Below are 26,394 nucleotides of genomic sequence, written 5' to 3' on the forward strand. Positions count from 1 at the left end.
TTGAACTCAGGTCCTCCTGAATCCAGGGCCGGTGCTCTATCCACTATACCATCTAGCTGCCCCTATGTTTCTGTCTTTATCTAGTTGACTGATTTATACATATATCTCAAAAACTAAGGATAAAATAGTGTTTCATTCATTTTCCATAATTATATCCTGACAGGAAAGCCAGAGGCTAAGGAAAGGTAATCATATAGGTTTTATGTGGCTAATGTGGAGATTCCTTATATTAATGTATCTATAATGTATTTGATTTTTGATGCAAGTTGGGAGGAGAAGCAAGAGGGAAAAAGGAAAGCTACAAAGACAAATTAAAGTTTTTGATTAGTTAGCAGCAATCAGAGAAGGATGTTCTTATTAGAGGAGGTAAAAATCTAGTAGATGAAGAAAGATTTGCTGTCCAAAATTAGCATAGTGTTGTAGAGCTCTATATTTCAGTATGCACATGGGCAAGGAATTCTGATTCTAAATTGAGAAATGTGGAATGAATTACAAAGGACTTATCAAGGTCAGATGATAAAATTAAGGGTAGAATTGACAATAGCTATATATTATCAATTACCTTCATATTTTGTAGTTTAAAATGTTTTAAAGTATTTAATTATACTTTCATGTTTAAATATACTATAGTGGTAGCATGTTGTTAATGAATAAAGAGTCAGCCTTGGAGTCAGGAGAAATTATGTTCAAATTGTACCTTTGACACATACTATCTTATTAACCATGGATAGGCCATTTAATATATCGGTGCTTCAAGCAAGTCTGCAAGACTCTGTGTTGCAGATGAAAAGGATGAGGCAGATGGCTAGAGTCTAATTGGAATTTTTTGGAAATATCTGCTTTTAACATTACCCCTTCCCCATTCCCTTAATCTTCTATTTTGCTCTCAGTGAGAAGAGTGAACACATATAGTGATGGCTTGTGGGACATACATACATGGGGAAAAATCTGTGGCCAAGACACAGAGATAGATGGGTACATATTCAGTCAATATATGGAGGGCATAGTGACGACTATTGCCTGTGATTCTATAGAGTTGTCAGTGTCTTCTGGTGATATCACAGAATTATTATCTTCTGGGTTTGTTTCCTGATGGGAGTCACAGCTCTTCTCCCTATTAAGCACTGTGTTCTCTGTTCTAGCTGCTTTTCATTTATTTTTGTTGCCATCATCCACTAGAGATGCTGTGGTTTGTAAGCCTCTCTTGTGAAGAGAAAGGCTAAAGTTGTTTCAGCCAGCTCTTTCACCCTTATTTGAGCTTCAGCTATAGTTTTCACTTTAGGTGTTATTCTTGGGATCACCTACTACTCTGGCCACAATATACTAAGGCATAATGTGGTTAGTAAATCTTACTCTGAAAAGTAAGAACTACAGATCTATCATCCTCTGCTTATGAAACACTGACTTTGAGCCAGGTTATACCAGAAGGTAGTAGATGCCCAGACTAAGGTCACATCTATTCTTTGAACTCCTTTTTCCTCTATTATCACCTCTGACTTCTTTAATTCAACTCTCATCTGACTTATGGTCAGAAACACATTAAATTTTTATCTCTTATCATATGTCCCTGATTGGGTAAAATATGCCAAGGACTCTACTTCTTCAAAAAGAAAAGGAATTGAGTAAAACTATAAGGAAGTTTTCAAACTTCTGCCACCATGCTTCTTTGTCCTATGAAAATTGAAAGGATTGAGCTAGTCGGAGAAGACTTAAAGAGTTAATGACATTTGTATCACTTGTCTCTAGCAACAAGTAGAATCTTGGCATTCCTACCTAAAGCTTCTCACTATCTCAGATAAAGTATATTCACGACATAAGCCTACTGTTTAACTTATAGCTATATGGAGGCATCACTAAGTCCTATAGATAATTTACTCTAACAACAAATTCAATTCTTTTTAATGGTGAAAATCTCTTGGAAACTGAATAGCAAAGCAAAATGTATAAAATGTGGTCAAAATATGAGAGCAACTAACTAACCGTAGGAGTAGGAGATCCGAGGTATACATAATGGAAAAAAACCTGATTTTGGAATCAGAAGACCCACGTCTAAGTCTAAACTATGACACTTTATTATCTGAACTTCAGTTTTCCCATCAGTAAAACAGGGATTATGATATTTATCCTACCAGTTTTATAGGACATTAGGAGGATATTATGCTTTTTAATCAGCAAAGTGCTACATAAATGTGAGTTTTTAAAAATAACAATAATTGTATTTATGGAAAACAATAATAACAACAACTAATGGTGATAATGTAGTGGAAATTTTGATTATTATAACATTTTAAAAATTAAAATTCTCAATTTTAGTTCAGCTTGAACCATAGCACATATTCATTAGAATAGCTGGTATTCTTGTTCCTCAAGGACAAGTTCATAAAGAAGGGAAGGAGGGCAGCATATGTTTTCAACCCCAATATTTAGGCCATTTCAAAGCCCTTCCTTTATTGTTTTGGTTGTTGCAGTGTGATGGAACAGACCTCACCCCAAAGATTCAGGAGCTGAAGTTCCAATGTATAGTGTTTTTAAATATACCCAGGTAAGTGTGTGCTGTTTTCATTTTATTTTGTTTTCATGTTAGGTTTTCTCTAGTTATGGAAGAAAGTAATCATTCATTACCATAGTTTAAAAAGTCATTAGGCTTGACCATTTTGCTCCCATATTAGGTTTCTCTAGTGAAGTACAATGTGTATTATTTTCAAACAGAAGTAATATTTTATATACATTTAGTACCTAATAGGTTTTTTTCCTTTTCTTTTCCTTTTTTTTTGGCCAGGCAATGAGGGTTAAGTGACTTGCCCAAGGTCATACAGCTAGTAAGTTTCAAGTATCTGAAGCAAGATTTGAACTCAGGTCCTCATGAATCCAGGGCTTGTGCTTTATCCACTGTGCCACCTAGCTGCCCTAGTCCCTAAGAGTTTTTCAAAGCACATGGACATTTATTGTATCACTTTAGTTTCAGTAGCAACCCTGTGGGATGGCTGAGGCATGAGTTATCCTTATTTGCAGATACAATAACTGAAGTACAGAGAGGTTAAACCATCATCTTTAGATTATGCCATGATTTTATGGCAGTAATCACGAGAGAAGCCAAATTTCTTAGACTTTCAGTGCTTTTTTAAAAAAAAATTTCCTACTAGACATTGTTTTCTTCCAAGTAATCTCTATCATTCTTGGTAGAAATGTATACAGAGAGAATGATTCATTTATTTTGTTTCCTAAAGCCCTGGTTTAGCTTTAAATGCATGGCTCCCAAATCAACAACAACAAGAACAACAACATCAATAAACATTCAAATGCAGACTGCCCCCCATCCATCACTAATTGAAAATTAAAAAAAAATCTTTATTACATATGAGCCTAATTTTTGCCATTCTACTCCTACCCCTATAGTAACAGAGCTGCTTGAATGGAAATCATAATAGTATCTTAAAACTTGTTCCATAGGTAAAATGGAAAGAGTGCTGAGTCTTGAGTTAGTAAATATAGATTCAAATCCTGGTTTTGCCTTGTACTACCTGTGTGACCTTGGGTACATTATTTTACCCTTCTGGGTCTTAGTTCTTCATTTGTAAAATGAGGAGGTGAACTAGACGTCCACTAAGGTTCTTTCTAGTCCTAAGTATATGCTCCTGTATTAAGGTTCTTGACCAATTTTTATGCATGATGATAGCACAACTGTTCCCTCCTGAAAATGAAGATGATGAACTTCTCTAGAACATGAGTTTGGAAGAATAAATTCCAATAGTATATTCCAAGAGAATTGCAATTTCAGGCCATATTCTTTGGTTTAAAAATGCCGTTTTTGCATTTACAACCTTTTTAACTCAGTTTATTCCACTTGACTGACTTCCCATTCTCATTTGTGGACCCTTTTACAGAACCATAGGACCACATTTTAGAACTGAAAGCCACCTCAGAGTCCAAGGGTACCATTATGAATGGCTACATTAGATTATTTTTACTTTTTTTGTTTTAAGTGAAAGAATGGCATAGGGAACTATGTCACATATCTTCCATTTCCATCAATTACACCAGGAAACTCTATGATCTAAATTTGGATTTTCAATCCATTCATATGGGTTCCCTGACCAATTTTTATTGTTATTTTGGGATTTTTAGGTTGTTTTTGTGGGGTTATTAGGGGAAAGAATTTAATTAGACAGTCATTTTTTTTCTGTGAGTATTGAAACACTTTGGTGTCAGCTGAAGACTTCAGAAGAACAAATTAAGAATTAAAGCTTAAGGACTCACAAAATAGGACCAGAATAACATTAAATACTAGACTTCTGGTTTCCAAACCTAAAATTTCAAAAAGGAACACAATAACATTTGTTAATTGCAAACTCAGCAAATGTATATCCAAGCTTCTTTTGTGTCTGGGCCACTTAGGCAGTATTTAATTGAATTGTACTGATGCATAGAAACAGTAATTGGGGTCTCTCTTGAATTTCTTTTTGTGGCTACTTGGGCTTAGAACTATTGCTTATACCATTAGCCTAGGGAGTTAGAAACTTAGGTATTTTAAAAGATTGTTTTGGTTCTTAGGTTCTTCCACATTCTATTCCCCCTTTCTCTGTTCTTTTTCCTTTTTCTTCTTGCCTCTGCTCCTTTGTCCTTTCTTTTCTTCTCTTTATTCTGTTCCTCTTCCTTGTTTGTCTTCATTATCTTAGTAATCATCAGTGCACAAGAATTTAAGTACCTACTCTTAAGGAGTAAATGTCTCTCATAGTGCTACCCTTCAACTCTCCTTTCAGTCTTCACTAGCATACACACATGGATCCCTGCCCTAAAGACTAATGTTATTCTGGCTCCATCCTGAGTCCTACCAGTGAATGTTATAGTATACATAGACAGCTGTAGGTGAGTCACAGAATGAAGAACTTGGTCAACAATGAATTGGTTAACATGATCCTTTTATATGGTAAGGATATGACCAGTTTTCTCAGTCTAATTTTAAAAATAAAATCCTGCTGAAAATATTCACCATCCTCCCTGTTCTCCAACACTATACCCTCAGGGAATGAACACAGACAGAGACCAGAGGGAAATCTTGCTCTTATTATAATTTTTGTTTGTCTTGATATTGACATTTATTATATCAAGTTTCCCATAATTTCCATTCCTACCCTGCAGGTATTGTGCAGGCACAATGCCTTGGGGAAATCCAGGAGATCACCTGGATTTTGAACCTCAGCGCCATGATGATGGCTATATTGAGGTCATTGGATTCACTATGGCTTCTTTGGTAAGTATTAAGAAAATTTAATGGAAATGAAATATAATATCATTATGTGAATTATAATGTGTCCATGTAATAAAGCTTTTAGTATAATTTTATTTCTATCCAGATACCTGGTTAAGAATACCATATACATTATTCAGCATAAAGCCTAGGAAATTGGGGGAAGGGGGAAGCACATATCTTAGATTGAAAAAAAATCAGCATTCTTTCATTAAATTTATAATCTAGGGAGGGTTTTATTTACTAATTTTCCTTAGAAATTTCACACAAAAATAAAATGTTTCTGTCCCCCACCAATCCCCAGCTGAATTTCTTTTAAATTTAACTATAGACTCATCCCCGGTATTTTACATAAGGAAACTATTGGCATTTCATACTATCATCCATTAAATGGCTCCCAAATGACTTGAACAATTTAGGTAAAAAATAGCTGGTTATTAAAACTCACATTTCCTTGGGCATTAAGTATTGGCACTTCCCATCTTTTCTTTCTTGAAGAAAACAATATAGAAAATCTTATTAATTCAGGCCCCACTAATTTGGAATTCATGTAAATTTAGATAGAGGAGAAATTTATCTGAGGTGGTGAGATGTTTGTTTTTAAACAAATGGGCTGTTTAATCAACTTAAAATATGTTTTCTAAGAAACCAGTCCTACATTATAGTACATAATTGCTGAAATGACCATTAAAGCACTTCAGATCAGAATTCTACTTAGTGGTACTTTACTGGCCTTCAGTTTCTATTACTATACACACTCACAAGTAATAAAGTCAAAGTTCATATTTAAAAAGCAATGGCAATATCTATCAAATAATTTGCTAATTTCAGTTGGGTTCTTCAACTCAACACACAAACCATCTATTAAGTGCCTATTAAGCACAAGAAACTGGGTATATAAAAATTAAAAGAAGAACCCCTGTACTCATAGAGATTACATTCGATTGAAAGCATAAGATAAATTAAATGCAAGATGTTCTGAGGAGGGAGAGAACACTAACATTGGAGAACATCAGGAAGGACTAAAAATAGAAGGTGGTATCTGAGCAGGGAAGAGAGTACTTTCCATGTATTGAGAACAACCTCTGTGAAGGTTTCTGATAGGAGATAGAATTGTGAATTCGAGGAATAACCAGTAGGTCAGTTTGCATAGAATATAGAATATTTAAAGGGAGGTAGGTGATTGAAATGACTCAACAGCAACAAGGGAAATGACACAGTCAGACTTAACTTTTTGGAAGTTAGTTTTGGTAACCATGCAGAAGAATGAATGGCAAGGTGTGAGATAAGAGGCTGAAAGTCTTGATAAGAAGCTGTTTCAATAATACTGGCAAGAAGTGAAGAGGACCTGAACTAGGGTGGTTGCTGTAAGCTTGTGGATGTAAGGAAGCATAAGAGGGAGATGTTGTGAATGTCAAATAGTTGACATTTGATTGAATATTGTGGAGGGTGAAGAGAAAAACATGAAGGATGTTGAAAACACTGAGGCTCTGGGTGCCTAGAAGGGTGATACTCTCAAAAGAAAATGGCCATTTTGGAGGGGGTGGGTAGGTTTAAGGGGAAATTAATGAGTTGTCTTTTGATCACATTGAGTTTGGAATGATGTTTTTGAGATAGAAATGTTTATTAGGGAGTTGGTGATATGGAGCTGGAATTCATTAAAAAAACACTTTGGTGCTGGTTATATAGTTTTAAGAGTGAGCAGCATGGTGCTCTTTTTGTGGTGGCAAGGAATTGGAAATTGAGGGGTTGCCCATCAATTGGGGAATGGCTGAACAAGTTGTGGTATATGAATGTAATGGAATTCTATTGTGCTGTAAGAAAAAATGAACAGGAGGAGTTCAGAGAAACCTGGAAGGACTTGCATGAACTGATGATGAGTGAGATGAGCAGAACCAGAAGAACATTATACACAGTATCATCAACATTGTGTGTTGATCAACTGTGATAGACTAGATTCTTCTTACCAGTTCAATGGTACAGGAAAGTTCCAAAGGACTCATGATGGAAAAGGCTCTCCAAACCCAGAAAAAAACAAAACACAACTGTGGAATATGGATGATGATTGAACCATATGATTTCTTTTGTTTTTGGTGCTGTTGTTTTTCTATTTTGAGGTTTTTCCTTATTGCTCTGATTCTTCTCTTATAACATGACTAATACAGAAATATGTTTAATGTTTAATATATATATATATATATATATATATATATATATATATATATATATATATATATATATATATATATATATATATACACCTATATCAGATTATCTGCTGTCTAGGGAGGGGTGAGGGAGGGGCAGGAGGGAGAAAAATTTGAAATTGGAAATCTTATATAAACAAATGTTGAAAACTATCTCTATGTGTAACTGGAAAATAATAAAATACTTTTATTAAAAAATAAAACAAAGTAAAACACACACAAAAAGAGTGAGCAGCATGGAGATGATGATGAATAATGATCCAGCAAAAAGGTTTCAAAAAGTGGCAGTCAGGTGGAGTTTCAGGTTAAAGCAATATAATAGAAACCAATAGAGGAAAGATTATCTACAATTGAGACTCTTACCTTTTTTGTGTCATGGATACCATTAACATTCTGGTGAAGCTTATGGATCCCTTTTCAAAATAATGTTTTTAAATGCTTAAAGTAAAACACATAGTATTACAAAATATGCCAATTATATAGAAATGCAGTGGTCAAAGTGTTAAAAAAAAAAGTTCAGGGACTCCAGGTTAAGAACTTCTGATCTGGGAGGAAGTAGTGATGGACATTGTTTGAAGCTGCAGAGGCATCAAATAGGATGAGAAAAGATGGAAAAGGTTATTTAATTTAGATTGTTAATCTTAGAAAGAGTAGATTGATAGACTCAGAATCCTTCAGCAAATGTAAATGAGTTTTTCTAGGAATTTGGCTGTGAAAGTGAAAAGAGATGTGGGACAATAAGTTAAGGGGATGATGAGGTCAAACAAGAAGGTGGGCTATTTGGGAATGTTTGTCTTTCTAGTTCTGCCTCCTCTCCCCACCCCATGCTGTTCCCAATCTTACTATTAGATAAAAAGTAATATTTTCCAAAATATTTTTAATTATTCCAAGAACATGTAAAACAAAAATATCACACAAGGACCTTATTGTTTCCTGCTCCCTATTCTCCCTAACTCCCACCACCACTTTAACTAGATCATAAACTCATTATGAAAGTAGAGACCAAATTTTACTTCTCTTTTTGTGTTATTTTGATAGTTCAAATATGCCTACTTTATGTACAGATGACATAGCTAAAAGCAATGTGATACATTGGGAAAAGTACTAATTGCAGAGTTGGGAGATCTGAATTCTAGTCCAGACCATAGGTCATAATTTAATTTCTTGGACACTTCTCCTTCTCCCTGCCTGGTATAATCACCTGTCAAATTAGAGGCTGGAAATCTAAAGACAAAGAATGAAACAATCTCTACTCTTTTTTTTTTTAAATTTCAATTTATTATTTCTTGGTTTTTGTCACTCTTTTCTTTTTTAAAAATTTTGAGTTCCAAATTCTTTCTCTACCTCCCCCACCTACTTGAGAAGGCAAGCAATGATGAACAATTTCTACTCTTGAGGAGCTAAATGTCCCTCAGAGGGCTACTTCTTATATTTCCCCTCTGTCATAACTAGTTGAGATAATTTCTTAGCATTCTTCTAGCTCTAGAATTCTATATGTGGTTGTGCAGTTCTAAGGCTCATAACAGAGATGGCATACTTTGCAGGTTCTCAAGCTAAACTTAGCTATGGGATTTTTATTTTCTCTTCAAGGTGACAAAAAAAAACTACTTTGGTTGAAAGTGTTTAAGAATTAACAAAGTGAAATTCATTTAGGGCAAGTGCAGAGGAGTGTAAACAAGCTATCACAAAACAGGCCAGGACACATAGATTCAACACCTAATGTAATCTTCTACTTAGTAGCACAAGTACAATAATGGGATGGAAGAATAATGACATGTGCAAGTTGTAAACTCACCCTTTTATTAAAGTTAGCAGTGACTTGACCCTTACTACATCCTAGTGTCTATTCTGGGGTATATAAATGAAGGAGGATGAAGAGTCCTTGGAAAGCATCTTGATGAGAGAAAAAAAAATGTGTACAAAAAAGAACTAGTTTAGAATAATTTAATGTTCTTAAAGGCAGAAGGGTGCATTGATAATGATTTTCATGAGAAAATGGACTTATAACATGATGCAATTAATTCCAACCTGATGAAGAATTTATTTGCAAAAAGTGGAGTAGGGGCAGCTAGGTGGCAAAGTGGATAAAGCACCAGCCCTGGATTCAGGGGGACCAAAGTTCAAATCTGGCCTCAGACAATTGACACTTACTAGCTGTGTGACTCTGGGCAAGTCACTTAACCCTCATTGCCCTGCAAAAAAAGAAAAAAAAAAGTGCAGTAACTATTGCCATAGGTGGTCAAGGTAAATTTGGAAATCTCCATACCAATATTTTGGAATATTGGGTAATTCTTCCTTGGAAACAGATAAATTGACAAGATGAAATCTTTGGATTCTTTCCAATCTTGTGTTTCTGAATATGACCTCACTTTCTCCCATCTTTAATATGAGGAAAGGATAATAATGCCTTCAAGGTACTTCATACATTCAAAGTGGTGCCTGAAACTTTCTTTTTTTTTTTCTGCCATATCCTTAATTTCCTTCCTCTGAAGAGGAGATACATCAGTAGATATGAGTTGGTGAAGAGGAAATTCAAAGTTTAAATGATAGCAATCATTTTTCCCGACTTGCCTATTATGAATAATGAAATGCATACAAAATAGCCAGCATCTAATGCTTGGGTTTCAGCTCAAATTCTGATGACTCAGGATTTGCTTTCAGGCTTTAAAAACCTACCTCTAAAATAACAAAGTTAAAAATATGGCTTATGTTGTACAGTTAAGTATAACCTATCATGTGTAAGTATAATCTTTCATATTTCTATATACTCAGACCAGATGTGTGTCACATCCCATTAGTTATATAATGCCCTCATATTTTTCCTCCCTTTATTCAAACTGAAAGAACCCTCCTAACCTCAATCCCTCCTTTTTCTGAGTTTCTTAAAAATTATTAGATGCTCTGGAAATTTCAAATGTTTACTTGAGATGGCAAAATTTATTTTAAAACTTGACCATATGTTGATAATATTTAAGCAGAGATATATACTAATACATGCTTTTGCTTTTAAAAATAGCTACTATACAATTTCCCTTCTTCCCTCCCACCCTCAAACATAGCTAGTAGTTTAATACCCTTCATAAATGAATTTTTTTCACAGTAATTCAGTGTGGAAATGGAAGAGTATTAAAGTAAGTAAAAACAGTTTAAGGCTATGAATCTAGAATACCAAGGATGCTTTGTACTTTCCCTACTGACTAAAGCAAAGGACAAAGACCAGGACAATCCAGGATTGTACCTTATGAGACATTTTAACAGGACTAGTCTTTTGCGGAAAGAATATTCTTTCTCAAATAATTGCTTACTATCCCAGAATTTTCAAAGGAGACATCCTTGGTTCTTTCTAATTGAAATGAATTCCTTACAAATTAAGATTATCCTTCCTTGAATATTTATTCACCTGGTTTTCTATTAAGCTCATAAGATCTGTATTTCTTCTTACCAGAATTCAATACTCTGATGTCCATCATTATAGCAGAGAGGTCTCTTTCTTTGGCGATATGATTTGAAACTTTTTTGAGAAAGATACCTCAGCATGAGATTCAGCCTAAATATTTAATTTATTGCCTTTTCTCCCTCACCACTCTCCTGCTGCTATTTCTCAGCACAATAAATAAACAAACAAACAAACAAACAAATAAATAAATAATTAAACAAATAAATAAATAAAATATTTTTCTTCTGTTTAAATTTTTAAGGAAAACTCTCACTTTTGGGCTGTTCAAAATTCTGAGTGACTTAGGTCTTTATTTGTGAATTAGTTTTAAAGGAAAGACTGTAAAATGGGGAAAAGTGAAATTGAAGATATCATGGTACTGAGATTTTCACTTGCAGAAGATAAGCTGTTTAGATGTAAGTCTCCTCAGCAATAGTAATTATGCTAATGTACAGTAGCTGTTCTGTGGTTACATATCCTGAAAGAGTCAACCCAGTTTTCTTAAGTACAATAGAAAAAATGTCAAGTATACACTTATGTATTGGAAGTTTGGGGTAGGAAGTAGGTCAGAAGGCACTTTCTGATAGTTTTACATCCCTGTCCCCCTTAGGAATCTTGTGTATTTCCTTTCCCCTCATTCTCTTCCAACATTTTCCTGCAGGCATTATAAAGGTCCCTAAACTCAATGTGACTTACCTTTTTCTTTTCTTTTCCTTTTTTTTTTTTTTTTTGGCGAGGCAGTTGGGGTTGTGACTTGCCCAGGGTCACACAGCTAGTAAGTGTAAAGTGTCTGAGGCCAGATTTGAACTCAGGTCTTCCTGAATCCAGGGCTGCTGACACTGTTGACATTCTTATGTTTAACTCTCTACTATTTGCAGCATCAAAAAGTCATAGGATTTAAAGCTGGAAAAGACCTTAGAGATCATTTAGTCTAGTGTCTTCATTTTATATATGAGAAACCTAAGGCCTAAGCAGGTTAAATTACTTGCCCAAAGTCACAGAAGTAGTAAGTAGTTGAGTAAAGATATGAATCCACATCCTCTAATTCCAACTGTGCTATATGAGGAAACAGAAGATGTGCTGAAGACAAACCTAAATACAGAGGAAATCTATATCAATCAATCAGTCAACTAGCATTTATTAAGCAACTATTATGTGCCAAGTACTGGGCTAAGTACTGGGGATACAAAGACAAAAAGCAGGCCCTGCTCTCAAGAGCTGAACGTCTAATGGGAGGAAACAACATGCAAACAACCATGAGCAATCAGGTTACATAGAGGATCAATTGGGGATTGTCTCAGAGGGAAAATACTGAGATTAAGGAAGCCTGGGCTTCTTGCAGAAGATGAGACTTTAGCTAAGGTCTGGAGGATGCTAGGGAGGCTAAGAAGTGGTGATGAAGAGGGAGAGTACTCCCGGTATGGGGGACAGACAGTGAAAATGCTCCCAGTCAGGAGAAATGGTGTTGTGTGTGAGGAATAGCGAGGAGGCAATCCTTTAAAGTTCCCAATCTGCTACCAAAGGCAGATCATTTAAATATCAGTGTTGTTAGGTGATGCTATATGGTTGTAAATCTTGCAATATCCCAGTTTCCAAAGAATTAGTTGTGTGTGACTTAAAATCAATGGACATGTATATAGTGTACATGAGTAGACTGTATACTTTTTCCAAGGATGAGCTTTTTAAAGGATTTTTTGTTTCTTTGATCTAAACCTTAATTTATCTGAGATCGGGAAATCATGGTGAAAGAACCCATCCTAATATTGTCCTACAATTTAGCTTTAGAAATTTGTCTGGGAGCCCTGACTGAGAGGATAAGTGGCTGGCTCAGCATCACAGGACAATATGTATCAGGGGCAGGACTTGAACCTAGGTCATCCTGACCCTCTGATCAGTAAGGGAAGTCACCTGATCTTATAGTGCTTAGATAACAGAGAGTAACTGGAATGGAGTCTTCAGAGGGACAGCTTGGGGATTATATCAATACCCACAAAATATAAAAATACCTACAGGAGGACATATTGGATAGACTCTATTTGAAAGGTCTTCTGAAAAAAAAATATTGATACAAATTATATAGGATAAAAAGGTGTTTTGGAGCCAGGACTCTACCACTGTAGAGTGATCCCCATATCAATTAGATCATATGCCCATTGAAATATTAAGGTATGTGAGATGGTGCTCCTTCTGAATTAAATCTAGCCCTCCTTAGGGACAGAAGTAAAGATATGAGGACTCTTTTTCTTCTATTCCAAATTCATCCCTCCAAGTGTGGGTGCATTTGACCCTCTTATGCATCTTTACCTCCTTATAGAACTAAAGTAGGGATAGATGAAACATGTAGATTCCTAGAATCATACAATATGACATTTGGAAGGCCCCTTATAAGTCATATAGGTCAGTGCATTGTTGAAGAATAAGTCCCCAGGGAGCGATGCTTTTGCTTGAATACTTCTATTGATAGGGAATCTACTCCCCTTTGAAACACTATTTTTTTTTCCAGAAAATCCTAATTGTTAAGAAGTTCTTTATATTGAGAAAGTCTGTGCCTCTCTGTAACTTTTGCCTTTTGGTCCTTTATTTATTCTTTTTGGAGCAAGGCAGAAAAAGTCCACTTCCTCTTTCACATGATAGCCTTCAGATATTTGGAAACAGGTAGATTTTCCTTTCTCTAAGCTAAATATCCCCAGTTTTCACAAAACAAACAAACAACAACAACAACAAAACCATAAATACCCCCAGTTACTTCAATTAGCCAGTCCTCTTTTGACATGGTTTGGATAAACTTTACCATCTTGGTTGCCCTTCTCTGGATTCAGTCCAAGTTGGTAGCATCCTTCCCATAAGAAGAGAGCTACAAATGAATCCCGTAATCCAGATGTAGTCACACCAAATCACAGTTTCAATAAGTACCCTTTCTCATCTGCTCTGTTCTTGTCCTCTCCTTTGTTGAAAGTGGCCTAGCCTTATCACCTCTGCCACCTATAAAGTATACCTATAGGCAACAAGAGGAAGAATAAGAATCAAGAGGCAGTTGTTTTATGAAGTTAAAATATGAGATTTTTACTAGCTATCATGCATTTTCTTTTTATTTAAAGAAGAATGAGAAAATGAAATATTTGGATGCTTCAATGAATCTGTGATTTCATCGATATGGGTACCCCCTCAAGTGATGGAGATTCAGTCTATGCACGTCCTCTAATTCTTTGTGACCTTGGTCCATGTCCTGTGAGTCTTGGAAAAAAAACCACAATACTACTATGCCTGCTTTAGACTCAATACAAAAAAGACTGATGTAAAGCTCCAAAGATGTCAACAAATCCTACCCAACAAACCAGATATCTTGTTATTTGATTTTTAAAAAAATGAACAAAAGTGAAATGGAGCTTGGTCAGCAGCAGGAAGAACTGTCTACTTGTCAGGGGATGACCAGAATATGGAAATGAGACATGCTCACTGGAATGGATCTGACAGGTGAGGCAGGTCTCAACAATAGACAACAGGAGGCAGTCCAGGCAGCTAGAAAGTGGGTGTCAGGGAAACTCGGCAGTAGACAAAAGGCCTGTCTTTACAGACAGGTAGGGAGCATGATGTTTAAAGACTCTGGCAGCAGGCAAGATAGGTGGTCAGTATTGAGGAGGTCCATTGGAGGGCACAACTTGCTTTCCCATATGACAGGTGGAATTCAACTCAATGCAACCAGTATTTATTAAGAATATATCCTATAATGTCCTGCCAATGTAAATATAGATATTAGTAATCACTGATATTCCTATAGTGCTTTAAAATTTTTCAAAGTCCTTCTATGCTTTCTTTCATTTGATATACATTACCCTATGAGGATCCTATAATCTTCCATAGTCTTTTTTGTTATTGTTGTTATTGTTGGTTTTTGCTGGGCAATGAGTGTTAAGCCATGGTCTTTTAATAAAGTTATTGAAGCCATTTTACAGATGAAACAACTGAAGTTCATAGAGGTTAAATGACATGGTAAGTGTCAGAAGCTGGAGTTAAAACTGGGTCTTTCTGATTCCAAGTCAGCATTCTATCCATTATGTCATACTGCTTATTCTACATGCCCACCTTTCCAGGTTATTGTTATCTAATGAGGGGGAAAGGAAGAAAAGAGTATAGACAACTATGATGCAAAGGAGAGTCAAATAAGTGGATAGGAGAAAAACAAGGAAAGTAATTATAAGAAATTTTCATTGAGAGATAGCAATTTCACCTGAAGTGGGTGAAAGCAGAGAAGGCTTCATGAAAGATGTGGAATCTCAGTTGGATCTTAGATGTAGGGCTTTAATACATGGAGATTCAGTGACAGAAAACTTATTTTGGAATGGGGGATGGTTTGAGTAAAGGCACAGAGGTGAGAGAGGGCAGGATGAGAACAAGAGATGGAATGTAGTTCAGTTTGATAGGAGTATAGAAGATGCAAATGGAAGGAGATTGCCTCCATATTGTGGAAGTCTTTGAAAGCTAGAGTCAATGACAGTTATTATTTAGTAGTTAGTAGAGAATCACTAGAGATTTTTGAGTAAAGTAATAATGATCATAGCTATGCACTGAGAAAGTTGCTTAAGCTCCTATCTTGGGGGAGAATGGATTGGAGAGGGAACAAGAGCCTGAGGGCAGAAAGACCAATTAGGAGGCAAAATTTGGGAGCCTAAATTAGGGTTGTAGCAGTGGGCATGGAGAGGAGGGAGACGATGTGAAAAGTGTTGTAAAATAGAAAATGGTGAATTTGGCAATTGTATGAGTGTGAGAAGAGAGAAGAAAAAAAAGTTAAAATTAATTTAAGATTGCAAACCTTCTAAAGGTAATAAGGAGGATGGTGGAGACATTAATAGAAATAGAGGGCAGCTAAGTGGTACAGTGGATAAAGCATGGGCTCTGGATTCAGAAGGACCTGAGTTCAAATTTGACCTCAGTCACTTGACACTTACTAGCTGTGTGACCCTGGGCAAGTCACTTAACCCTCATTGCCCCGGGAAAAATCAGGGAATGGAGCAGAAATTCTGGTAAGATAGGGACCTGTTTACCAGGGGAAGTGTGAGGCTGGCAGATGATGATCCCCAATATTAGACTCTTGGGCCCTCCCACTTGAAAGGCAGCCAGTTGTATGTGGAAAGCCAAAAGAGGCATTGACCCGATTACTGTTTATAATTAGTCAGTACCCCCTGGGCTGTAAGAAAGCTACAGGATGCTGGTAATCAGGATTATGAATTGTTTTGAAGCTGACCCCTGGGGTGTTTGTGGGAGAGTGCAATAGAGGAAAGAGTCTGTGGGATCACACAGAGCAATTAGTAATGAGTGCAAGGAGTAGGAGTATGCGTCATTGTTGGGAGGGGGTATAAGTCAGTGTGGCTAAGTAGGGCTATATGGTTTAGTACACTGGAGCCTTTGAACATATTTCCTCAGAGGTTGCAGCATACTCACATGGGCAAACCTCTTTTAGTACATGTTGAAATGACCAACGAATTAAGACAACACACAGAAGTGAGTACCCTGAATCTGTATCCAGTTGATGAGATTGAGGCATCCTGGGGTTCCAGTTTCCTCTTGAAAGGGTATTTAATGCACAATATGGATAAATATCAGGTATAGGACAACACTTTATTTCTTCCACCACAGAAAAAGGTTAATACGAAAAAGAACAGAGAAGTAGGCATTCACAAAGACAGAAAGAACTATAATCCATCATACCCATTATGCTCTCTGAGGAGGTAGACAACTTTGTGGAACTGCTGAATGCATATTTATGATATTTCAAATTTATCTAAGGCCTTCATTGAGTAGGCAGACCACCAGGACTAGATCTGGTCTTTCATTAGTCCTTCCCCTGTGGGATCATCCTGGTGGTGGTACCGTTATTCTCTGAGAAGCCCTTGTCCACTGAACAGTCTGGAACTGATTTTGGAGCTCCTGATGTTCGAAGAGGCTAGACAGTTTCTCATGGTTCATCACAATAACAAAGGTGTAGACCATCTCTGATATTCAATTTTATGTTTGATTAGACTAAGGTCCATTTTTGTCCCCACTTGTGAGGATATTCCTGTATATCTATCAGTCCACATTATGCAGACTGTTAACTAGTCAATTAGGCTACCCTCTAATGTACTGTACTGCAATTAGTGATATGGTTGCTTAACTGATCAGATTAAGTAACTTTCTGCTTAAGAAGAGTACTATGGAGATATAAAATCACTTAAATGTCATTTCCTCCCTTTAATTAAACTCAGAAAGAACTAAAATCATACCTACATAGATAAACACTCCCTGGTTTAAAAAAAGTCTGAAATTTCAAAATTACATATATACATACATACATGTAGATATAGATGATCAAGCATGTTTTTACCAAAAATTTCAAGAAAGGATTCCTTTATGCAATGAGTATGACTGAAGTAATTGTTAACTATGTGATAGAGTTATCTGGGTATTTATTATACTTAGGATAACAAAGTTAAAATATTAGGATTCCTGCATTACTTGGGGTCAACCATAAAAAAGATAAAACATCTTTGAAGTGATTGTGTTAGCCAAAGAAAAATAATGGTAATTTAACTAAAGTTGAAACAATTGTGGGGCCAGAGCCAAGATGGTGGAGGAAAGGCTGTGAGTCCTCCAAGCTCCCAACAACCCGTCCACAAACTTCCGAAAATAATGCCATAAGACAACTCCCGGAGCAGCCCAACCCACAAAAGAACAGAGTGAAACTATTTGCCAGCCAAAGGCAGTTTAATTGGATGACTGGAACCACTTGCTGTTTGGGCTGAGAGAATAGCTTGGTGCATGGTGCAAATGCAGCCCAGAACAGATCGCGCCTCCAGGGCCTTGGTGTCTTAGGTACCAGTAGCTTCTTCTGAGGCTCAGCTTGCAGGCTGGTAAGGGGGTTTGGGATGAAGCATCCAGGTTCTGATCCAGGGCTGACTCAAGTGGCGGAGGCCCAGTGGGGGAGAGGCACAGGCATGCCAAGCTTCTGACCATAGAGATTCAGATTTCAATCAGGCATCTGCTTCTGGTTTGAGATGAATAAGCAGAGAAAGCAGCAGACTATAGAAAGCTTCTTTGGGGGAGGGGTAGACCAGAATATACCTTCAGAAGAAGATGATAACAAAATCAAAGTTCCAACATCCAAAGCTTCTAAGAAAAATATGAATTGGTCTCTTGCCATGGAAGTGCTCATAAGGGACTTTGAAGAGAAAGTAGGAGAGATTAGAAGGAAGATTTAGAGACATGGAGGAAAGAATGGAAAGAGAAATGAGAGTGATGCAGGAGAGTCATGAGAAAAAAAGTCAACAACTTGAAAAGCCAAATGGAAAAGGAGATGCAAAAGCTCCCTGAAGAAAATAATTGCCTAAGGCTTAGGACTGAACAAATGGATGTTAGTGACTTTATGAGAAACCAAGACACAGTAAAGCAAATCCAAATGAATGAAAAAATAGAGGGCAATGTAAAATATCTCCTTGGAAAAATAGCTGACCTGGAAAATAGATCCAGGAGAGAATTTTAAAATCAGTGAACTAACTACCTGAAAACCATGACCAAAATAAGAGTTTAGACATCATTTTCCAAGAGATTGTGAGGGAAAATTGCCCTGATATTCTAGAAGCAGAAGGTAAAATAGAAATTGAAAGAATCCATCCATCACGTCCTGAAAGAGATCCCAAAAGGAAAACTTCCAGGAATATTTCAGCCAAATTCCAGAGATCCCAGGTCAAGGAGAAAATATTCCAAGCAGCTGGAAAAAAGGAATTCAAACACTGTGGAGCTACAGTAATGATAACACAAGATCTAGCAGCATCCACATTAAAAGACTGCAGGGCATGGAATATGATATTCCAGAGGGCAAAGGAACTGGGACTATAACCAAGAATCACATACATAGCAAAACTGAGTATAATCTTTCAGGGGAAAATGAGACTTCAATGAAAAAGATGACTTTTAGGCATTTGTGATGAAAAGACCTGAACCAAATAGGAAATTTGCTTTTTAAATACAAGACCCTAGGGAAGCACAAAAAGGTAAACAGGAAAAAGAAATCATGAGGGAAATTAAAAGTTTAAACTGTTTATATTCCTACATGGGAAGATAATATTTCTAACTCATAAGAACTTTCTTAGTAATAGAGCAGCTGAAAGGAATATACTTAGACGGCACAAGTATGAATTGAATATGAAAGGATGATATATGTAAAGCATTTATTTTTTGTTTATCCTTGTTTTTTGTGGGGCAGACAGGGTGGGGTGGCTTATGTCTGGGGCCCAGATTTGTGCTTAGGGCCTCCTGGGTCTAGGGCTGGTGCTTTGTCCACTGTGTCACATATCTGACCCTTGATGACATCTTTAAAATAAAGTTAAGTGGTAAGAGGAATGCACTGGAAGAAAGGGAAAGGGAGAGGTGGATTGGGGAAAAGTAGCTCACATAGAAGAAATAAGAAAAAGCTTATGGAGTGGAGGGGGAGATGATGAAGGAGCAGGGGAGTGAGCAAACCTTACTCTCATCAGAATTGGCTCAAAGAGGGAATAACATTTACACTCAAGTGGGTATAGTAATACATTTTGCCCTGAGGAAAAGTGGGAGGGGAAGGGGATAAGGTGGGGGGGAGGAAAAGGAAAGGAGGGCAGATTGGGGGAGAGGAAAGTAAAAAGCAAAACAATTTTGAGGAGGGATATGATGAAGGAAGATAGAAAATAGAGTAAATATCAAGGGGAGGGAATAGGATGGATGGAGGGTAATACAAAAGTTAGCAATAGTAATTGTGAAAGAAATGATGAGCAGGATGATATCAGAAGTATGTATGAAAAATACAAACCATCAACAGAGGAAGAACTAATGGTATCTGAATACAGATTGAAGTATAATTTTGTTAGCTCCTCTTTCTAAAGTTATTTTTGTCTATTTCTTTTACAACCTGACTAATGTGAAGATGTTTTGCATAACTGCACTTGTATGACTTATATTGAATTGATTGATTTCATAGGGAGGGTTGAGGAAAGGGAGGGAGGAAGAATATTTAGAACACAAAGTTTTTAAAAATCAATGTGAAAAAATGTTTTTTTTTAATTTGGGGAAAATTCTAAATAAAATTTTTAAAAAAGAATTCACTAACCAGCAGGAAAAAAAAAGTTGAAATAATTTTAAGGTCTTTTTACAGGTATTACAGATATTTCTATAGACACATAAGCAGACATATACAGAAATCTCTCTTTTGTTAAAGCATAAGAATGAAATGATTTATCCTTAACATGATAAGGTTTTTGAAAATAAGAGCTAGCATGATATTCAAACGAGAAATAGGCATTACCACCAAAATAAATGTGAGGCAGGGCTGTCTGCTCTTAACTGTTACTATTTGACATAGATGTAGGAAAAAAAAAAGTTGTTGTCATAAAGCAAGAAAAAGAAATTAAAAGACTAAGCATTGGCAAAGAAGTGAGTCAGTAGAGAAGGATTTTTGGGTCCTGTCTCTGATAAAATCTTCCTGTGTGACCACGGGCAAGTTAATTATTCCATTTCTGAACCTCAGTTTCCTCATCCAAAAATGGATACTAGTTGTAATAACTACTTTATTGGTTGTTTTGAGGATCAACTGTAAAAAAAAGTCTTTGTTAATTTTAAAGTGCAAAATAAACACAGGCTATCACTTTTACATAATTCATCAGCAAGCATTTATGTGCACAAACTCGTATTTAAATCTATATGAGAAACTAGACAAAAATAATATGGAGATAAGTATGTAATATTTTAAGGAAAATAGCAAAGGGTGGATAAAAGACATTGTGAAGGTTCAAAGAAAGGATGAGTAGTTGGTTGTGAGGAATGGTGGAGGTAAAAGGAGAGAAAGTAAATACATCTGTAAAGACAGAGTTTGTTTCTTGTATAGGTAAGAGGGAAGATGAATAGTCAGAAAAACACTCCCACAATGCAAGTGTTCATTAATTTCTGTGTAAGATCAATGGACAAGTAATTTCTGCCTGGCCATAACCTTGGGCAAACCTAATGTTAAATTGCTTCTAAGTACATCTAATTCACATAAGGATCAGTCCTCATTATGCCTGTGGAGATTATCATCAAAGTTTAATAATATTTTCTCTGGATTTAAGAATGTACATAGTTTAGGATAGCAAATACCATGACATTAAATCAAATCAGTGCCTCTCCCCCACTATTCTGAACTCACAGTAGTGTGACATATGGCATGGTAGAAAGAGTTGAATTTGGAGTCAGGGCCTGGATTTGAATTCTGACTCCATATTTACTACCTTTTAGCCTTTGGGCACATCTTATCCTCTCTTTTTTGGACCTTAGTTTCCTCATGTTTCTTTCTTTCTTTTCTTTTCTTTTTCTTCAGTTTCCTCATTTTTCAAAGGAGGTGATTATACTAACATTGATTTGGATAAAAGAAGAGAGCATCTTATCATATCTGTAGATGACAGAACTGGAAAAATCATTTAAATAATTAATAAATAATAAAACAGTTGCTATTCAAAAATATATTGGCAAGCTACAGCATAGGCTAAATCACATGAAATAAAATTTAATAGAGAGGCAGGATGGTGTAGCTGAGGGAGAACCAGACTTAAAGTGAGGACAACCTGGGTTTAAGTCCCATCTCTGATAAGTAATGAGTGTGTGACCCTGGCTATATCATTTAACTTCTTATTGCTCTAGGGAACTCTCTTATACCATAAGTTGAAGAGAAGGTGTGAACCTGCCTTGGTAGAGGAAGTTTCCTCACTCAAGAGTTCCCTGTATCAGTGAAATCACAGGTCTAATCCCTGTCCGTAAATGTAAAATATTATACCTGGGTTCAAAAACAATCACAAGTGGGCAGCTAGGTGGTGCAGTGGATAGAGCACTGGCCCTGGATTCAGGAGGACCTGAGTTCAAATCTGGCCTCAGACCCTTGACACTTACTAGCTGTGTGACCCTGGGCAAGTCACTTAACCCCAATTGCCTCATCAGAAGAAAAAAAAGAAAGAAAGGCAAAAACAATCACAAGTATAAGATGGAGGAGGCATAGATAAATAATAGGGTATTTTTAAAACTTGGGGATTTTGTGGAATGTTAGCTTAATATGAGTCAATGGTGTATAATAGGGTAGCCAAGAAAGCTCGTATAATCATAGGTTTCATTAAAGGAGGCATAGCTTCCAGAAATAAGGAGATGGGCATTACAATCCGTTCTCCTTTTGCCAGACTGCATCTGAAGTGTTCTGTTTGGATCCAGGTTCCAGGTTTCAGGAAAGACACTGAGTGGTTGGAAAACATCCATAGATGGGCAGGCAAGAAGTTGAGGGGATTGGTATTCATGCCAGATGAGAATCCACTGAAGAAAAGGAGGGGGTGTTTAGCCTGGAGTGGAGAAGGCTCAAGGATGACACACACTCTGCTGCCTTCGAGTATTTGAAGGGCTGTCATAGAAAAAAGCTTAGAATTTTTCTTTTTGGTTCCATAGGGTAGAACCAGGAGCAATGGGTACAAGTGGTAAGGAGGAAAATTTCAGGATGATATAAGGAAGAACTTCCTAACACATCAAGTTGACCAAAGGTGGAATGGACTGAAAATGTTGGGCAGCGTCTTCAGGCCATACAACACTTATCTGAGGAAGGGTTTAAATCCAGGTCTTCTTGACTAAGTCCAAAATTCTATTGGTCCACTAATCCATGCTGCCTACATACAACTGCCAAAATAATCTTCATAAGGCATATGTCTGACCATGTCAATCCCTTGAATAAACATTTTTAGTGATTCCCAATAGGAACTGGTATTTCAAAGCCCTTCACATTAAACATATTTCTGCATTAGTCATGTTGTGAGAGAAGAATCAGAAGAAAAGAAAAAAACTCACAAGAAATAAGAAACCAAAACAACAACAAAAGTGAAAATAGTATTCTTCATAGATATTATCATCTTGTTTTTCTATACTATATTGCTGTTGCATTATCCACTGTCATCCAAGAAATTCTCCATTCTGTTACTATATTGTTACTATATTGTGTTGACTCAGGGAAGAAAGTAGACTACTAGATTTTTTCCCCAAGATTTTCAACAGAAAGTTTAGAAGATAAAAGCCTAAAAAATAAACCCTCAGTTAACTCTCTCTTCCTCTCTACTACTGTTGAGGTTATTTTACCAAATTTATTTTACAGTGTACCAAGTGATGTCCATGTCCATGTCCATGCAATAGCTTTCCTTTCCTGATTATTTTTGGCATAGGCTGGTTTTGACATTGTCATTCCATTGGTACTCACCAATTAACTGGTGAGGGGTAAACAGCCTCTCTGTATCCAAGTGAAAACAAGAGCTAATTGGTGGTTAAAAATTGACCAGTTATGATCATCTGATGGATTTCTGAGAGTTAAAAAAGTTTATCATTTAGATAAAAATTATTTAGAATTGGATTTATGCCATTCCTTTTTTTGTGGGGCAATGGAGGTTAAGTGAGTTGCCCAGGGTCACACAGCTAGTATGTGTCAAGTGTCTGAAACTGGAATTGAACTCAGGTGCTCCTGAATCCAGGGCTAGTGCTTTATCCACTGCGCCACCTAGCCACCCTGTTCCCTTCATTTATTTGATTTCCTCTACATTCCCTTTCCACTGATTTTTTTATGGGAATGTGTATTGATGGGCAAGTTCTTGTTCTCATCTAGCCTAGTGGTATGTAGCTAGAAATAAGAGGCAGTGAAAAGTGGATGGGAGGCATTTTTAGTAATCCTACAAATATTCACAAAAATTTGTTAATTGACAGATGTTTCAACTTATAGTTATAGAATGTCAGAGTTGGGCGGCATCTCAGAAATTATCTAGTTCAATCCCTTCTTTTTACAAATGAGAAAATGGAAGCCCAGAACAGATAAGTAACTAGTTAAAAGTCACATGGTTAGTAAGTGCAGGACGCAAGAATAGAGCCTATTCATAAAGTTAGTATATAATCTTTCCTTTTGCATCAGAGACACCAAATTCCAATGTGTCCTGTCCGAAAATTATTGGTTAAATAATGGACTTGGAGATTCCAGCTGTTCTGAGTGACTGATAAGACATGGATGGCATTTCTTCCTTCCTTTCATTCTTTTCTTTCTGTAGGCTGCCCTGCAAGTTGGAGGCCATGGAGAAAGGCTACATCAGTGCCGGGAGGTAATGCTACTAACATACAAATCCATCCCCATGCAAGTAGACGGAGAGCCCTGTAAGTTGGCCCCAGCTCTGATTCGGATATCCCTGAGAAATCAGGCCAATATGGTGCAGAAGAGCAAGAGGAGAACATCCATGCCTTTACTTAATGAGTGAGTTGTATTCTTGCTTTCAATTACTTCTGTGAGGCAGAACTTAGGGAAAGAAAAATCCATAGCATGTGCATGGACTGACTGATGGCCTCCCCGTATGTGTATGTATAAGAAGAAAAGAAATTCCCAGGGGCCACAGTGGTTCCTTGCTTTACAGCTTATGGGAAAATGCATCATCTGTGTGTTTTATTGTGCAGAGTCCTGTGCCCCTTTTTTTGTATGAAGTACTTACTATCTTGTGCATGATAGGTGTTTTCGCTTGGTGTTCAAATGTGTTTGGTTTGGGGGCAGAGTAATTTCAAATTATTCATCCTTAAGGGAACAGTCTAGGTGAATCTCTACCCATCTCACCAAAGAGATGGCCTTAGGTTTTACTAATCTTCCATTATTTAGAGATAGGTAATCTTATTTAGAACTGGTCCTAGGCAAAATCAAGAAGCAGAAAATGTTCATTTTGGGCATATAATTTCTGTTTTGTACAATCTTCTTCTGTCTTTCACTATGCTCCCCCCTTTCTAGGAATACAGTTTCCTCATGCTTCCCAGTTTTATGACTCACCAAGACTTGCCCTAGATGACCCTACCTCATAATTAATACTTTTCCTGACCCCTTTTATCCCTATAACAAAATTTGTCCATCATATACTTGGTACCATTGAGACCATGCTAGTTGACTGAATTGCTAATCTGAAGGAGAAAAAAAAGAATTTAAATAAAGTTTTGTGGCTCATTCCAGCTAACATTTGATTTTAATAGTAGCAAAGGGGAAAATCTGCTTGCTCTGAGTTTACATAAAGGCATTTCCCTCCTAGGCTAGAATACGGCTGTGAGTATACCTATCTTAACCTCATCTTGGAAAACCCTGAAACTGAAGTCAGAGCCAATTATTAAAAGAGATCCATTTATCCCATCTCTCTGTCATGACACATATTTTATTATACTATTAGGCTCGGTTCATTGTTAGAACTGAGTATTCTTGGAATGGAAATGAGTGTGTGTCCTCTGTGAGTACTTCTGAAAGTGAGGTGTGAGGGGTCTTCCTTAACCTCTGTTTCCTCTCTTCTCAGAACTCCTCCTAAATTCTGGCACTCATCCCATGTAAGATGATGCTGTCTGAAGAGGTCATTTAGTATTCTTTATGCTTTTGTCCTTCTATTATGGGAAAGATAGATACTTAGTGTCAATTACTTCCTTTTCTATTCTAAAATGGCTGCTGCTCACTTCTACCCAAGAATATCAGTTAGGGGAAGCAGTGATTGGTTCAAGAACAGTATTGAATGAACGCAAGACACTTTACACCAGTAGGGATCTTATGTATAATTGACAGACAACTGAGCACGATAATCAAATATAATGCTATTCTTTAGAAAGAAAAAAAGATTCCAAGATAGAAGGATCACTGCCTGCCCTATGGATTGTTCCACTGCTTAGTAAGCTTTTCAATCAAGAAACTCTTTCTAAATAACCAATATAGCCTACCCTTTATATAAGATAGAATTTTCATTATATGACATTCAGTATTGTGCTATTTTTTGTCTTTGTATCCCCAGAACCCTAGCACAGTGCCTTGCACATGGTAGGCACCTAATAAATGATTGTTGGATTGGATTGGATTGGAGTTCATAGAATAACAGAATCATTAGGTCTAAGAGATTTTAATATCAACATATTCAGTTTATAGAGCAAGAGCCTGATACTTAGTAAAGTCAAACAACTTTGCCAAGGTCGAACAGAAGTTCCAGGTAGAAGAGCTCAAATTTAAACTTAGGTTCTCTGACTAAATCCAGTGTGCTCTCCCATCCACAATTCTTCTGCCCAGTTTTCTTCAACTATATCAACTGTTGCCAAGAAGAGGAAATTAATAAACTATTCTCAATTCCTATTGATAGTAAATGTGACATTGCTGTAACTTTAGAGGAGTTCTTAATGTAGAATTAATGAAATTCCATGAAGAACATAGTTTTATTTCAGGGGCCCTGTGAATTTCAGTGGAAAAGAAATTAACTTCATTTTTACTAACCTCTACCTGAAATATGGCATTTCCATTAATTAATTTAAATACATTATTGTAAGAAAGGGTCCAGCAGATAGCCAAAGTTGTCTATGACATAAAAAAGATTAAGAATCTCTGCTAAGTTTGCAAATTTAGCACTCATAAAACTGAATTCAAAGGAACTGGACCTGAAGGTAGAGTAACCTCCTAACATCTCATA

General features: G+C 36.6%; 1 protein-coding gene across 1 annotated transcript in view; it reads left to right on the top strand.

Moving 5' to 3' along the window:
* Positions 1–26,394, top strand: part of DGKI (diacylglycerol kinase iota) — a 599,484-nt gene that overhangs the window by 354,100 nt on the left and 218,990 nt on the right. Inside the window, 3 exon segments of the mRNA XM_043965727.1 lie at positions 2,469–2,542; positions 5,140–5,251; positions 23,983–24,182. Of these exon segments, the coding sequence (XP_043821662.1) occupies positions 2,469–2,542; positions 5,140–5,251; positions 23,983–24,182 (386 nt within the window).

Source organism: Dromiciops gliroides, chromosome 5 (genome assembly GCF_019393635.1).
Source record: "Dromiciops gliroides isolate mDroGli1 chromosome 5, mDroGli1.pri, whole genome shotgun sequence".
NCBI lineage: Eukaryota > Metazoa > Chordata > Mammalia > Microbiotheria > Microbiotheriidae > Dromiciops > Dromiciops gliroides.